General features: G+C 44.1%; 1 protein-coding gene across 1 annotated transcript in view; it reads right to left on the bottom strand.

Moving 5' to 3' along the window:
* plxna4 (plexin A4) overlaps nt 1-17,500 on the bottom strand; it is a 355,677-nt gene that overhangs the window by 13,335 nt on the left and 324,842 nt on the right. The window contains exons 26-29 of the mRNA XM_080421613.1: nt 17,368-17,471; nt 10,159-10,258; nt 6,350-6,540; nt 1,810-1,979 (exon numbers count right to left, since the gene is read on the bottom strand). Coding sequence (XP_080277739.1) covers nt 1,810-1,979; nt 6,350-6,540; nt 10,159-10,258; nt 17,368-17,471 — 565 coding nt within the window. The remainder of the gene's footprint in view (nt 1-1,809; nt 1,980-6,349; nt 6,541-10,158; nt 10,259-17,367; nt 17,472-17,500) is intronic.

The raw sequence follows: 17,500 nt of genomic DNA, 5'->3' as shown, positions 1-17,500 counted from the left end.
CATATTACTCGCCTTGATATTAAACATAGTTTTTTTATCCCCTGCCTTAAATACGCCGTGGAAGCCACGTTGTGTACACATATTTTTTTTTAAAGTCCCCGTGGGTTGGCGGAGGGATCCGTGTATCCACTGGAACGATAACATTCTTTGTTTTTTGTCTTGTTTTTTGGAATGACGTCAAATGCGTCTACTGTTTCTCTGAGTGACTAGGGATGATTCCAAAGCTGTGTTAGAGCGCCCCTTGTGGAATTAAAAAATAAATAAAAAAAGGTTATTCTAAAACCATATATGATAAACATGAAGAACCATTCAACAAATAAAATGGTTCTTTAGTAGGTGATGGTTCTTCATGGAACCACAGCCTTTCAAATAACCATTATCTTTCTGTGTGTATAGGGCTGAGGGATGCATGCTGGGACCTTGGCAAAGGCCAGTGGTCTAATGAGATGTTAGTGTGCATTTAACTCCCACTGAGCCCCCCCCCCCCCCCCCTTCCCCCCCATCCCCACCTACCCTCCATCTTCTCCATCTCTCTTTCCTCCCTCCATCGCCTTAGTTAACCTCCGCCAACCTCTTCTTCCGGGTGCGCTGACCAAAAGGTCAATAACGGGGTTTAATTAATCAGCGGAGGTTAATTTGGAAGTCCCACTTCCTCCACCCCCTCCCAATCGCCACATTTTGTCACCATAGGCCATTTAACTAGGGCGACGGACGGACAGACCGACAGGGTTTGGTGCCCCCGGTTTATCAGTGATAATATGGACGGGCCAATTGGATTAGCCCCCTCGTGGATTGGTCTCTAATGAAGATTACACACCCCTGTGGTTAATGGATATTAGGGAGAGGAAAGGCGTGCAGTGCCGTTTGGCAAACGGACAGAGAGCCGACGGACACAGTGGCCCGATGGACAGAGGGCCATGCCACTGCAGCAGTGTGCCAACGCTGTGTGTGTGTGTGTGTGTGTGTGTGTGTGTGTGTGTGTGTGTGTGTGTGTGTGTCTGTGTGTGTGTGTGTGTGTGTGTGTGTGTGTGTGTGTGTCTGTGTGTGTGTGTGTGTGTGTGTGTGTGTCTGTGTGTGTCTGTGTGTGTCTGTGTGTGTCTGTGTGTCTGTGTGTGTGTGTGTGTGTGTGTGTGTGTGTGTGTGTGTGTGTGTGTGGTCATTAAATACCAACCAACTCCTACATACCATCTCAGAGCTAGGTTATAGGCGCAGACTATTTGTTTATATATTTGGCAGCCCTAGGACATTATACCCACAGACTGGTTGTTAGAGGGCTTCAACAACTTGGGATGCCCAAGTACTGTGCTGTCTCTGCTATAATTGGAAGCCGCCATATATGGCGGATACACTGTTACTTATACCCATAGAGTACTGAGTGATATACTGTTATTTATACCCATAGAGTACTGAGTGATATACTGTACTGTTACTTATACCCATAGAATACTGAGTGATATACTGTTATTTATACCCATAGAGTACTGAGTGATATACTGTTACTTATGCCCATAGAGTAGCCTACTGAGTGATATACTGTTACTTACCCATAGAGTACTGAGTGATATACTGTTACTTATACCCATAGAGTACTGATAGTGACATACTGTTACTTATACCCATAGAGTACTGAGTACTTATATTATTACTTATACCCATAGTGACATGCTTATTGTATCATGATGACATATGCCATGATTTTGTGAATGTAACCTTTAATATTTGTGTCCTTGTATGCTCTCCTTTATGTGGACATGAATACATTGTTCAAATGTGCGTGCGTGTGTGCATGTGGGTGCACGCTCCACTCACCAGTTACTTTTCCATGTGTGTCGGACGTGCGGGTCGTGGATGTTGTGTTTGTCGGCCTGCTCGTCCAGGAAGTCGAACATGTACTTGATGGCGAGGGGCAGGGCGCTGCCTCGGTGGGCCGTGCTGAAGATGGTCTCAAACAGGTCGTCCACAAACTTCTGTAACGTTCCCTGTGGAGATGAAGAGAATATTCCAAATGTAATTCTGTCATTTGTTTGGGCCATTTGGGCCTTTCTGCATGGAGTTTGCATGTTCTCCCCGTGTCTCCTAGGGTAGGTACCCTCACAAAAAAACATACAGTAATCTTGGTCTCTATACTGCCTCCCCCTGGTCAGCCGGGGCGCCTGATGAAGGGGAAAGGAACTGGTTGGAACAACGTGTTCCTTCCACGCGCTACGTCCTACCGGGGAAACTCCCCCCTGTCAGGTGATAAGAAGCGGTCTGCTTTGACTCCTCATGTGTTTAAGGAAGCAAGAGCTCAGTTCAGGGCTCTCCCCAGGCTGGCAGAGGGAGAGTAGCGCCCAGGATGCTTAGGCATTGGCACTGGGTGAAAGAATAGGGTTATAAAATGCTGGGATAAAAATTTAGAAAAAAACACCAAATGTAATTCTGTCATTTGTTGACTATAGGGCTCATGCTATTATACATCTGATCTTACACTGTGTAAGTCGCTCTGCATAAGAGCGTTTTGATAAACGCCTTAAACTGTAAATTGTAAATCTGCTCGGCTGTAGAGTGTCTGTTTACTCATTATATTATTACAATCTCATATCCTGGTTCTTCTTCTAAATCTGCGTGCAAGCTTTGATGATGTTGGGAAACTGTTATTTCACAGCTGATGTAATATAATAATAATAATAATAATAATAATAATAATCTAGGAACAGGAGACGTGTCTCTTCCTAAGCCGCTTTGTGCTGCCGGATTAGCTTCCCCCGCTGCACCATTGACCCTAATTTGATGAAACGTCGACTTTACGGCGGGAGGAGAAGGACGAGAGCGAAACACAGAGAGAGAGAGAGAGAGAGAGAGAGAGAGAGAGAGAGAGAGAATCTAATCCACTTGTAACGAACAAGGAGATACTGTAAGGATGAACAGAAGGAGAGGAGAGAGAACGTGCCGGAGCGAGCGATGAGAAAATGAAATCAAACGATAAGAGGTTTTCCTATCGGAGGGAGGGAGGGAGGGGGAGGGGAGGATGTCGATGGTGGCAGATGAGTTAACCACGTTAATCCCAGCATCCGTATCATGGGGAAAGCGTTCGCTGAAAATATCAAATCAACAAGCTCACAACGCGTGCGTATAATGGGTGTTGCATTACGGTGGGGCAAGCATTCCTTGCATTGTTTCCAACTTGCATCAATCCCGAGCAGGCCAGTGCTCAACAGGCACCTGTCTAGTAATATAAAAAAGAGGCAAACATTGTAAAAATAGCCGATCTACAAGCTTGTAGATCGCTTGTGGATCTACTGTTTTCACAAATGTATCTGTGGAACCGAGTCAAACTAAATGTATTGCCTCAACTCCTACAATGCCAAGTGCTTGTCAGGGTGGGGGGTCCCCTCTAAAACTGTGTTTACCAAACAATGGGGAGTAAATACTGTATCCTTTGTCTGCAAGCTCACAATGCGTCGCATCACGACGCGTTGTGAGCTTGTAGATCTGCTATAATTTCCAAAAATTTGGGGTGTAACTTTTGGGTCTCGAATTAAAACGTTTGGGAACCACTGATATAATTACATGCACGCACATACACACACAACATACATATGCACCTGCACACATTCAAGCACACGTGCACGCACACGCACGCACGCACGCACGCACGCACGCACGCACGCACGCACGCACACACGCGCACACACACACACACACACACACACACACATACACATACACATACACATACACATACACACACACACACACACACACACACACACACACACACACACACACACCACACACCACACACCACACACCACACACCACACACACAGTCCATCAGAGTGACAATGATGAAGCCAATATGGAGGATGTCAGTGGCGGGGGGGGGGGGGGATATTTATTGACGGGGTGAAAGTCAAACGCAGTCAATTACACTTCCTGTCCGACCAAACATTGCTCACCAAGAGAGATGAGCAGGACAAGATCAAGTGTTATTTCACTGGAGACAATCTGTCTGCACTGCAGTGCGCAGACGTCTCTCTCTCTCTCTCTCTCACACTCACACACACACACACACACACACACACACACACACACACACACACACACACACACACACACACACACACACACACACACGCGCCAAGAGGTGACAAAAGTGTGTGTGTGTGTGTGTGTGTGTGTGTGTGTGTGTGTACTTGTATTAATATATGTGTGAGGGCCAAATGTCCCCTCAAGTATAGTAATTTTGCATTTGATAAATAGCCGGATGCACCGCAACAGGCTCTATGCACAGCAGCCATATTGTGAAGACATTCACAGGTGTTACCAATGATACTAATGAAGGCTCTGTTCCACTCTGTTCAAACAGAGTCAGGGTGCTGATAGTGTGCGTGTTGGCTCACTGGAAACACTCTGCTACACCAGTGGGTCTCAAAGTGTGGTCCAGGCAGGGTCCCTCAAGGTTCCATAAGGGGTTTCCAAATGCCCCTTACGGGTTGTGTAACTCTGAGAGTGTACAAATGGAACCCGTGTCCATTTGGTTCCATTTGTACACTCTTAGAGTTATGGGGGTCGTGGAAATTGAAACATCTGAGAACCACTGTGCTACACTAAATGGAACAGAGCCTTCATTAGTATCATTGGTAACACCTGTGACAAAAGTGATAATAAGGCTGCTGTGCATAGAGCCTATTGACTCGAACCCACAACCTCTCCTATGGTGGGAAGGCACTTTACCACTGCGCCACCCGAGCGCAGATCTGAACCAAAGAAGACCTGAACTTTGCAAATGACCTGGTTGGTCATTTGCATTCAGCTTCTTGATCAAAAAAGTCCCCTTTCCCCCCAAACCAATTAAACTTTCTTTCTTTTTTCTGTCTGAAGACGTTTATCATTTGAGGCGCATTCAAAGAAGTCCATTTTCACAGCCTATTTTCTATTTTGGCCCGATAGCATCTATTCTAAATACAGAAGCACCTTCGGCATCTTCGCGGGTCTGTTCCGCGGCGAGACAATTACTGATATTCACCGGCGTCAACAGAACGGTAATGAAAAGAGAAAAACAAACATCAAATATCTTTCTCACGCAGGAATGGAATTTAAATAATCTCTTTCCACTGCATGACTCAATCAAAGGAAACAGAAGGCCTAAACTTTAGTGAGCTAACAGTAAAGTTCATATACGGTAAACATCGGCAAAAAAAAGGACTTTAACAATCAAATATAGCTTCACTCTTTTTTGTCCACTTACCAAACTTTTCAGGCTGCGACCCCCCAAAATAATCATATTTTAACTGGGGACGCCCCCACCCTGACAAGCAATTGGAATTGTATAGGCATTACATTTAGTTTGACTCGGTTCCACAGATAAATATTGTGAAAATAGCCGAAACTACAAGCTCACAACGCCTCGCAAATCTGGTGCCATCCCGGGCACTTCCGCACTCCAGGAATGAGGAAGTGCCGTTCTCAAACCGTCAGAAAAACAGTTAAAATGACAGAGACCGCTGGCTCCAAATTAGCCCCGATCCAGTGCGTCACTCCCCATCTCGCTCCCCATTTCCTGTCAGACTACTATCCTATCAATAAAGGCATAAAAGGCAAAAAATGTATCTTTAACTCTTTCACTGACAAGAGTATTTTCATAAAGTACTCCCCCAGTGCCAGAAATTTGCGTTTTTTTCTATTTTTTAATTTTGTAATTTTTCATTCAAATAAATTATCTGATTGGGTTTTTAAACCCATAATACAGTTCTACCAGTAGAGAGCAACAAATCGACACATTGATGACCTCGCTGGCTCACTCGCCCCCTCCCAAACAGGCTCACGTCACATCCGGTCATAACCAGATGTGACATTTTTGACAATCGTTGATCGGGCTAAATTACGATGTGATACACGACTACGATGACTGATCGTCACCCAGACCAAAGAGAGTAGACGTGGACCTCTCCGTTCGTTTTTTATACCGTGTGAAAAATCGTGACTTTCCCTATTCTGTCCGAAAATGACCGCAGGAAAAAAATGAGAACCGGAAACGGAATCTGCGTCATGAAACCGGAACTCAATGAGTCTGAAGGAGTCAGGAAGCGAAAGTGATCATGAAAAATAAACAGTCTCAGCCCCGTTCGAGTTAATGTCCCGATAGGGACAGAATCATAACTCATATCCCCCCTTATAGTCAACAACTATCTAAAAAATAGTAGATCTACAAGCTTGTAGCGTGGCACGAAGTAGAGCTTGTAGATCTGCTATTTTTGAATATCCAAAGTATAAAATGCTTATGCTTTTACCTAAAATCCAAAAAAAAACAAAAACCTAAAATGACTTTCCCCGTTTTAAAGGGTTAAGATGAACGTGTGTGCTTTACCTTGGTGGCCAGCAGTCGCGTCAGGTAGATCTCGGAGACCATCTTGCTGCCGCGGTCGCCCTCCTTCTGGTCGCCGTGCTCGTGGTTCTTCACCAGGTGCCACACCTTCACGCCGCTCTCCAGGTCCGGGGTGATCATGGGCGTGCGAGAGCGCAGGCTGTCGGGGCTGCCCGTGTACTTGATCATGTTCTCTGTGTGACCAAACACAACGACAGCCAGACATGAAGAACCATTAGCATACAATAATAAGTGGTTCTCTAAGTAGGGGGTTCGGAGACCCCCCCCGCCCAGGGGTCCATGAGGGGGCTCCAGGGGGTCAACAGCAAAATGAGTTGACATAGCATCAAAATCAGTTTAACCACTTTAACCCTATAAGGGGCATAGCAGTGGCGGCCATTGCGTGGTTCCATAGATAGAAAGCCCATTAATTTTTTCCCATAGAGATTTCCTGAAAATATTTATGTTAATTATTTTAAGTCAGGAACCAAGCCATCCAGGATCCTGGTGAATCATGACCATAACACATTTGATTCGGTGTCAAAAATTATTTGAATATTTAATTATATTATATACTATATCTAATAAATAGCCTTTTTTCTGTTTTAAAAAAATTATATATTCCGACAGAAGAGAAAGAAGGACAAAAATTCCACAGACAGATGACACTGAGAAACCCAGTTTCAGACTGAATTAGCATTAGATGGAGGTTAAACAGACAGAAGAATGGATGCAGGAAAAAATAAAGCAGAAAAGCAGAAAAAAGTCTCCATATTGTGTGCAACAGATTGATGGCGAGGAGGGGCCGGGCAACAAATCAAAGCCTTGCACAGCTTGGGTCCGATGGGTTTCAGGCGTATTTCCAATTTACAGCTCTGGGAAATTGGATATGAAACTTTTAGGGAGCCCCCGTGTGCGTTAATGTTTCATGCCGTCTTCTTCTTCTTTCTTCTTCTTCTCCGGGATAAGACACGCGACAACGCCGGGCCCACGACACAAAATCGAACAGGTGTCAGACGGGATGAAATATGCATGGCCCACCCCAATGGTCCAAAGAGTCCTGATGACATTTCCAAACGCACGGCTCGATGGATGTTTACACAGTGTGAAGAGAATTGATCTCGGTTTTAAGAATAGGACACAGACTAAAAAGGAAGAAGAAAAACAACAACGCAAGAGAGAGACAGAGAGAGAGAGAGAGAGAGAGAGAGAGAGAGAGAGAGAGAGAGAGAGAGAGAGAGAGAGAGAGAGAGAGAGAGAGAGAGAGGGAAATGGAGAGAGATAAAGATAAAGATTGAGAGAGAACGACAGACAGACAGACAGACAGACAGACAGACAGACAGACAGACAGACAGACAGACAGACAGACAGACAGACAGACAGACAGACAGACAGACAGACAGACAGACAGACAGACAGTAATTGTTCCATATTACGGTCATCATTGCTTCATTGTTTGTCATTGACTTGTTTTCATTATCATCATAGTTAGGCTGTTTGTTAGTCACGTCATGCCAATAAAGCAATTTGAATTGAACTGAAATCAATGCAGAGAAAGAGAGAGAGACTGAATATGGAATGATCACATTTGTGTCGGAGCCACTGCAGTGGCTTATAGTGTTTTAGTTTCACTTGCATCTGTTATTCAGTAAACAATTTCACTGGACTTGAGTATGAAAACCATCTCTCTCTCTCTCTCTCTCTCTCACATACACAAAAACATATTGTTTTGATTATGCAAACAAATCTGGCAGGCACATTGTTTTTAATCTGTATTTATTGAAGTGAACATCCTGTCTTCATTGTGTTTAGTCTTTGTACTCTGTGTGTGTGTGTGTGTGTGTGTCTCTCTCTCTCTCTCTCTCTCTCTCTCTCTCTCTCTCTCTCTCTCTCTCTTTCCATCTCATCAGTGTTATTTGTTTGATCTGAAGTTTGCAGCTCACATAACAGTGAATATCACAGAAATACCTGCACATGATTTGTGACTTGTGTCGCTCTCTCACCTCTCTCTATATTTTTCTGTCTGTCTCACTTTGTCTCTCTCTCTCTCTGTGTCTGTCTATCTGTCTGTCTGTCTGTCTGTCTGTCTCTCTCTCTCCTCTTCTAGCCTCATTAGAATAGAAATCAGTGTTCCATCTCGGCGGCACTGGGCCATTGTGTTCAGGGAGAGTTCAAAGTCACCAGCTCTCCAGTAACGGGCCGCGGTTCTGAAGTACCTCACGTTCCTGTTTGAAGTCTCCCCCCCCCCCCCCCCAGAGAGAGAGATGGGCCCTGGCATAATTCCTCTCTCATTCACACACTCTCCTCATTTGGATCCGGGGAGGTGAGATGGTTATGGAGATGAGACCGCAGCTAATAATCCTGCTGCCGCATTTGATGTGTGTGAAGAAGCATTTGTGACCCGATGCGATGACGCTGAGGGGGGGCTTTGATCAGCCTCGAGTTTGATGGCTACTCAGGCTCAAGGAGATTCGGAGCGGACAGACGGGTGGTCGGCAGAGTATAACGGAGGATGCGAGCACGGGTTCTTGAGGCAAAAAGTGCAACGAGTCTAGCTGCTCTCTCGGTACGCTTCAGAAAACCTCCTTTTACCTAGACAGGCGCGAGTCTGTTTAGGTTTGATGTGAGAGCCTTTGTTCTCCAAGAAGCTCCCCTTCGTAACAGCTAATAGGCGTCCTTACTGCAGGGTAACGCTGCGTTCACACTGGCAGCGATAAGAGCTACAAAATGACCAATGGTGGAACGTAACTAAGTAAATGTACATGTACTCCACTACTGTACTTAAGTACAATTTTGTACTTTACTGGAGTATTTCCAATTTGCAATACTTTTGCTTGTACTTCACTGCATCTCAGAGGCAAATATTGTACTTTTACTCCACTGCTCACAACGCGTCGCTTCGCCAACGCGTTGTGAGCTTGTAGATCTGCTATTTTCAAAGGATGTTTATACATTTTAGACATTTGAAAACCTTCTGCATAACGAGTACTTTCACTTTTGGTACTTTACATACATTTTGATACCAATACTTATCTACTTTTACTCAAGTAAATGTTTTATTCTGGACTTTTACTTGTAACAGAGTATTTCTAGATTGCAGTATTGGTACTTTCTTTGAAAATGACAACACACTCTCACTCCCCGAAATGCAAATGGTGACTTATTGGGACAAATGTGACCAAACATCCAACGTTTGGTTGCCGGGTCTGCAAAAAAAACCTGTTAAAATGGCAGAGGCGCGCCGTCTAAAGCGAACTCGAGCCACGAGAGGCACCGCCGGAGCGAGCCGTTAGGCGAGCGAGTCGCCGTGCCGTGCCGAGCGTTGCGAAACCGACTCAGCACCGTTCGAGTTAGAATGCGTTGGTGGGAGCGATGAGCGAGAAAAATATAAAGGAAAAATATGGATTTTTCTAGTTTTCCCACCGAGTGGGAATCGTGTGGAGAGAGAGGGAGAGTGGAAATGGTGAAACAAAAAGATTATCATTGACTGATGCTTCACTGGAGCCAGTTCAACTTTGTCAGCCGTCAGTTTGCATCTTCATGTAGCTGGCTTCCTCTGAAAGCGCCTGCCGCTTTCCTATAGCGTGAACGCAGCAACAAACAAAAGCCTATCATTTATAGTTGACCGTTTTTTGTTGTTGACAATAACTGATTTACCACCAAACGCTGTCATGCAACACCGCCAAGCGACAGTAGTGAAGTATCAATTGAGCTGTACATTACATTCATTTGGAAACAAATCCCATTATAGTTTGAATGAGTTCTCTGGTTCTATACCGTCATGTTAGTATGTATGTGTTTATAATGCGTACCGTATTTGCTGGCTGACGTCCTGGACACAGTGGAACTGTTGACAGAGTTGTAGGCTGTCACCTGTTTGGGGACCAGAGCCACCACCGAGTTATCAGGTACCTGAAAAACACACAAACACACACACACATTATATTATCTATTAATATGTTGGATTCATGTGTTTTTCATCATTTAACCACTTAACCCATTAAGACCTGGAACGCAGCGCAGAGTGCCGGGCTATGAGCTTGTATATCCGCTATTTTTGAATAGCCAAAGAAATCTAAAAATGACACAGATGCGTTCCAGGTCTTAATGGGTTAAACCCTCAATACTTAGTAAACTTGACCGTTGGCTCTCAAAGTCCACTTGTAGATCTTCTATTTTCGGGGGAAATGTTCTCCTCAGAATAGGGATGCTAGGGTTCAAGTGGTTCATGTATAATAATAAAAAAGTTCCTATCTCACAAAGATTTGGCGGGGCCGCCTTGTAGTAACTCTGAGGATCCCCTGGGGGTCCAGGACCCCCCTGTTGAAGACCCATATGGTACATCATTGCATTTGTGTCATTATATATTTCTCATGTGGATAAACATGGAGAATATGTTATTAGCCTGCATGATCTGTTCATGACGAGAAGTCCCACACTCCCTATTCAATAACGCTGGTCCTCTAGGGTCAGTAATGACAGACACGCACGTGCAAGTTTGTGTGTGTGTGTGTGTGTGTGTGTGTACACGGGCACACAAACACACAACTATAACTGCACCCCTCACTTACCAGTCAGCCAACTGGATTCAATTAACACAACTGGGATGGAAGCTGCCTCAATGGTGCTCCCAAACACACACACACACACACAGGTCCGCACACGCACACACGCACACAAACACATGCGCACACGCGCACACATACACACCCCTCAATCTATCTCAACACATGGACCTCCGGCTAAGCTAGGGTTAATTGAAGTAGTGCGCAGGGCTCTCTGCGTGCGTATGTGTTGCGCGTGCGTGTGTCTGATTATATTCTAACATTATTTCAGCCATTCACTGCATGCATAATGTTGGTATCAATCCCAGGGGGGCAGAAAGCCAACCTCTCTGCTCTGCCCCACTCCCCCCCCCCCCCCCCCCCCCCGGTTCCTTAATCTGACACGAATCTGTACGGCAGCATAATGAGCCTGCACGGGACGAGTGGTGTTTGGGGAAATAACACCGGGATACAGGAGGGATACGGGCGAGAGAGGCAGAGCAGAGTTTACTGGAAAAGAGCAGAGAGACAGAGATTTATTGTTATTAATATGATAGAGAGATCTGATGCAGTGAATGTCAGAGTGCCCGTGGTCACGATTTGATCGCTTCCAAAGCTGGAAAAAGCTAACTTTACGGCCAGATTTCACACTGTCATTGACACTAGATCAGAGCGGGGGGGGGGGACCTAATATTAAATTGGGGGGGGGGGGCCTAATATTAAATTGGGCCTCTTCCTTACTTCCTTCACAGGTCTTATCAATGATACTAATGAAGGCTCTGTTCCATTCTGGTCAAACAGAGTCAGTGTGCTGATATTGCATGTTGGCTCACTGGAAACATTCTGCTACACCAGTGGGTCTCAAAGTGTGGTCCAGGGACCCTCATGGTTCCTTGAGGGGGTTCTAAATGGCCTCTTATAGGTGTGTATAGATTGTAAACATTTGTTCCATGTACATTCTAAACTGCAGTGAATCTGCTCATCACTTGGTGAACGGAAATGACGAAAATACTTTTGCTATTTTTTAATCCTAAAAGTTTTGGACATATGAGGTTTCTACCCGACAGAGACGATATACTTTAAGTACTATTATTTTGAGTAGCTGTACTTTATTGTATTTTAGCCTATTATACTTTCACTCCACTACATATGAAAGACAAATTATGTACTTCTGACACATTTCTAGGAAGGGAGCCCTGGGACTCAAACTCACAAAAATACATTATGAATTAACCACTTAAGCCACTTAATTATACTTAATTACAAAAAATATATAATAATAATAGTGAAACCACCCTGTCCACCAGGTGGGTGCATTCATTTATTTATTTTATTTATTTTTTTGGTCTGTCAAGGACCAGGCGCTCTCCTTCCCCTGGCCCTGCAAAACAAATGAATTAACTTCTGTCTTCATTATCTTATCTACGATTCCAATCAACCTCCCTAATCCATTCCAAACCCACGCCTCACTCACCCCTCCTCCAAACCCCCCCCTCCGCCTCCGCAGCCGGCACAGCACAGGCAACTAACTCGCCTCTCCGCTGACATTTAATTTAGACCCCTGGCTTCTCCGGGAGGAGCGTGCGTGCTTGGAGAGGAGGACAGGCGAGAGAGAGAGAGAGAGAGAGAGAGAGAGAGAGAGAGAGAGAGAGAGAGAGAGAGAGAGAGAGAGAACGGCGGACGCTCAGCTCATTCTCTCAAATTATTTACACCGTAATGAACAAGCGGCAAGCCGAGAGCCATTTCCCATTTGGAGTATAGGGTAGGCCATCATTCTGGTTGGCTGGACAGACGCTCGCTAATCGTGATGTGCCAAGCGTTGGCTCTGTCAATATGTGTCTGTCTGTCACTCTGCCTGGCTGCGTGTGTGTGTGTGTGTGTGTGTGTGTGTGTGTGTGTGTGTGTGTGTGTGTGTGTGTGTGTGTGTGTGTGTGTGTGTGTGTGTGTGTGTGTGTGTGTGTGTGTGTGTGTGTGTGTGCGTGCGCGTGTGTGCGTGCGTGTGCTTGCGTGCGCGTGCGTGCGTGTGTTTCTGATGATTGTGTCCAGGTATGAGCGTTGTGCCGATGATTGATGATTTAATGATTCACCCGACATCCATCTTAATCATCTTTTGTGTGCGTGTCACACCGTTGAACGCTGTGCACGCTGTTCCAACAGTTTCAACATTATATTTGTCGCTATAGGAGGAGAAATGCCATAAACCTTTTGTCAACGTCCAGTCGGACGTTTGACGTCATTTGCATATCTGCCAATTTAAACACTAATAATAATAGTAATATGAATGGAAATTACAGGAATATTTTTGCTGGTTTTATGCACCACATATCTGGGACAAACTCCCTGAAAGCTGCAGGTCTGCTGCCACTCTTATTATTATTAATTTTTTAAAGATTAGTTTTTCGCTTTTCTGCTTGAGTATTGATAGTTTTTTTAAGTGAAGATAGACAGGAAAGAGGGAGAGAGACGGGGAGAGACACGCAGCAAGGGTAGAAACCAATGGTTTCCAGCCCTTTTCACGCCAAGGACCACTAAATTGATATACATTTGGCCACGGACCCCCATCTGTTTTGTGTCAAAGACCCCCAGAAGAGAAGACTTGTATTAAAAAATGCAAAATTCTACAAAAAAAACGTTCAAGATTTTCCAAAAATGTAGAAAGAAATAGCAGATCTACAAGCTCGAGCTTGTAGATCTGCTATTTTTGAATAGTCAACGTATACAATAATGGATAAAGGGGTGAAAATGTATATTAACACCTTTAGCTGGGGACCCCCTGGAACCAACCCTCAAGGACCACTGGTGGTCCCTGGACCACTGATTGAGAACCACTGGACTATACGGTTTAAGTGGTTAAGTGTGTGCATGTGTGCTGCACACATGTGTGTGTTTCCTTTGGTGTGTCCAGTGTGCAGTGATGTGCATGTGACCGGCATTTTAATTAGCCTGGTAAACCAACCCCGGTTGCGTGAATTCACATTTATCATGTGTCTTCTGCAGACTGGTCTGGCCCCAAGCGCTGGGCGGGCGTTTTGCAGAAACCAAAAAGTGGAAGGGCCAATCAGTGTCTGCGCTCAGGGCCCTGTGATTGACAGACAGTTATTTTAACCCATTGAACCCGGAAACGCAACTTTGTCATTTTTAGATGTCTTTGGCTATTCAAAAACAGCAGATAACTAGCTTGTAGATCTGCTGTTTTTTTTAAATAATATCATGAAAATGTGTACAAATCTTTGAATATAATATACATTTTTGACTCAAATCTTTGCTTCTGGGGGTCCCTGGAACAAAATATTTTGAGATGGGGTGGTCCGCGGACAAATACATATCATTTTGGGGGTCCTTGACATGAAAAAAGCTTGAGAACCACTTGCTTTAAAAAAATATATGCATTAAAAGATTTGCACACATTTTTCATGATAAAAAAACAACAAAAAAAGGCAGATCTACAAGCTCGTAGAGCGACACTCTGCGCGCTATGAGCTTGTATATATGCTATTTTTTTAATAGCCCAACGTATAAAATAATGGTTGTAGCCAGAGCCATTCAAGGAGAGTTGCGTCACCTCTGTTCACTTCATCGGGCCAGGTCTTCTACATACAGTAGCCGTCTATTGGCGAATAGTGACAAAGCCCTAAACCGGAAGTTTATGGAATGCACTGAGGTCTATAGCTCCTTGTAACTATTTCCAGTTTACATGAACCACGTGCCGGGCGCTGTTTCTGCCGCCTCATTGGCGGAACTCTCTAATACAAGGCTCTGGTTGTAGCTAGAAAAATCTAAAATGACACAGTATGCGTTCCCGGATGGGTTAATCAGTTTTATTTGATGTTTTTCTCTGCCAGGATTGCTTTTACAAGTCGTATATGTTTTTTTTCCTCCATTGTTTTGCATGTGCCACCGATGCCACCCACCTTACAAGTGTACATGAGCTTGGGTAGCTTTTTTTCTGGTGCAATACATTATTGTAGGCCAACACTGTCCCTTTGCCAAATAAACAAACAACAAATAATAAATGTCAACACTAATCCCTTTCCCTTTCAGTGTGAGACCGCAGCATCCTGACTGACACCTCACATCCAGACAAGGAGGATTACCTCCAGGTCTAAGACGGAACGTCGGTCGTGTCCCTGGAGGAAAGGCTTTGGTGTTTTCATACCATCTTGACATTTCACCAGGCTATATGGTTTTTGACAGTATTTGTGTAAAAAAAAAGAAAACAATCAATAGCTGAGCTGCTGTGATAGAAGACAACACACGGCGCTCGGGTGGTGCGGAAGGTAAAAGTGCCTGCCCACCAACGCAGAGGTCGTGGGTTTGAATCCACCGTGGTGAATCCAGCTTTGTCGAGCGTCTACTACGCGAACCTAACCATGTTATAACCAGTGGTGAAAAAAGTACTCACATTTTTCTATTTAAATAAAAGTTTCAATACTGCAATGTAGATATACTCTGTTACAAGCCGATCTACAAGCTCACAATGCGTCGCATCACGACGCATTGTGAGCTTGTAGATCGGCTATTTTCAAATGGCCGAAATGTATATAGGGCTGTGGTTAATGTATGTTTTGTAATAATAGTCAAAATCAACAAAGTAACGAGTAACTAAAGTTTTCAAATAATTGTTGTGGAGTAAAAGTATAATATTTGCCTCTGCGATGTAGTGGAGTAGAAGTAAAAGTACTGATAATTGGAAATACTCCAGTAAAGTAAAAATCCCTCAAAATTGTCCTTAAGTACAGTACTTGAGTAAATGTACTTAGTTACTTTACACCACTAGTTATAACATACACTAACATGGTATAACAGTGATCAACTGTTTCACCACCAAAATCTAAACCTTATTTAACCGTATTATGAGTTTTTCTAAGTGATTTATGGTTAAAATCTTTACAGAGATAATTGACTAATAATACGAAACTGTGTGTACAATCACAAATGAGCTAAGTGTAAACCAAACAAGATGTTACCACGAGCCTCCAGATATTATGTCATAATGTCTTCATATACCGACTGAGATGAAAATGCCTTTCATGCCAATTTGATCGGAATCCGGATCGAAACGAGACGCTATAATGAAATGTAATGGTTTGGTGATGTTTACATCGCACAGCATGGATCTTTACAGTGCATCTTCTGGGTGTAAAACGATCAATATGTTTGGGATGAGGCTGCACTGTAAATCCTGATAGTACATTTATCTTTGAATGTTACAGTGTGATACGTCAGACATACGGTATGTTTTGTAACGCATTCACGTACGCAAGCACGCACACACTCACGCATACCCTTAAAAATGCACACGGTCATGTATATAGGCGCCACATTCCTAACTAGAGGCAGCCATAGCTGAGTGGGTAGAGAGTATGCCTTCGGAACCAAGAGTTCCAAGAGGTCAGGAGACTATCTCCTGTTTCCACAGGCAGCTTGATACACAATCACATCCCCCAGCCGTGATGTACAAGTACACCCCCTGGAAATGATGCTGGTAAGTCGCAGGGACTTGCACCCAATCCAGGTGCCAAGCATGCAGGGATGGCATTGGATACCGTTTGTAGCTTTCGGTATGACTCGGCCCCCGGGATTGAACACCCGACCTCCCAATCTCACGACTGACACTCCAATCACAAGGTGGGTGAGGTAGACAGACAGCCCCCCCACCCCTGATCTGCCCAGTCTATGTGTTGAAGTGTCCCTTAGCAAGACACTTAACCCCTAAATGCTCCCTGGGTGCTGTATTAACGGCCACTGCTCCTAACAGTAGGATGGTAATGAACGGGACACGCATTTCACATACAGTATGTGCGAAATGTACTGTGACATAAAAATACCCAAAACGAGTGGGGACTAGTACATTAAATTACATTACAGTCATTTAGCAGACGCTTTTATCCAAAGTGACTTACAATAGTGCATTCAACATAGGTAGGCAAGAAAACTCGAGGTTACGAATGTAACCCCGGTTTCTTTAGAATTCGGAGTAACATACTCACTATGGGATATCAAGAAACTACTTATCACCAGAAGTCTTAAGTGCATTCTCTTCTAAAACAAGCAACTAAGGGTATATACCTATAGCGCTACGGTAAAAGTGCAATATATCAGCTACCTACTTTCTTAAATAGATGAGACAAATAGGAGACTATATTGTATATTGTTATTATTACATAAGGGAGTAGACATTGATATGATGACTGTGAATATAGGAGGCAGAGGACACATTTCACATAATATAAGTATGCACAAATGTACTGTGACAAAAAAAACAACAACCAAAAGGAGTGGGGACTACTGCATATTGTTATTATTATATAAGGGAGCAGACATTGATATGACTGTGAATATGTTAACAAATGCACAAATTCAAAAAAGCAAATCTTCCTCTGTGTGTGTGTGTGTGTGTGTGTGTGTGTGTGTGTGTGTGTGTGTGTGTGTGTGTGTGTGTGTGTGTGTGTGTGTGTGTGTGTGTGTGTTCTATACCTGGTAATGAGACGTGGTGTTGAGTCTCTTCCAGTCGCTCTCTATCTTGGTGGTGATGTCTTCGTCTTGGAGGATCATGCGCTGCCCTCTACCCTGACGCCATTCTGTTGAGAGAGAAAAAAAAAAGGTTAAT

The sequence above is a fragment of the Gymnoscopelus braueri genome (genome assembly GCF_963280865.1).
Source record: "Gymnoscopelus braueri genome assembly, chromosome: 23".
NCBI lineage: Eukaryota > Metazoa > Chordata > Actinopteri > Myctophiformes > Myctophidae > Gymnoscopelus > Gymnoscopelus braueri.
The sequence above is the reverse complement of the archived record's forward strand: the minus strand, read 5'-3'. Positions and strand labels throughout refer to the sequence as shown.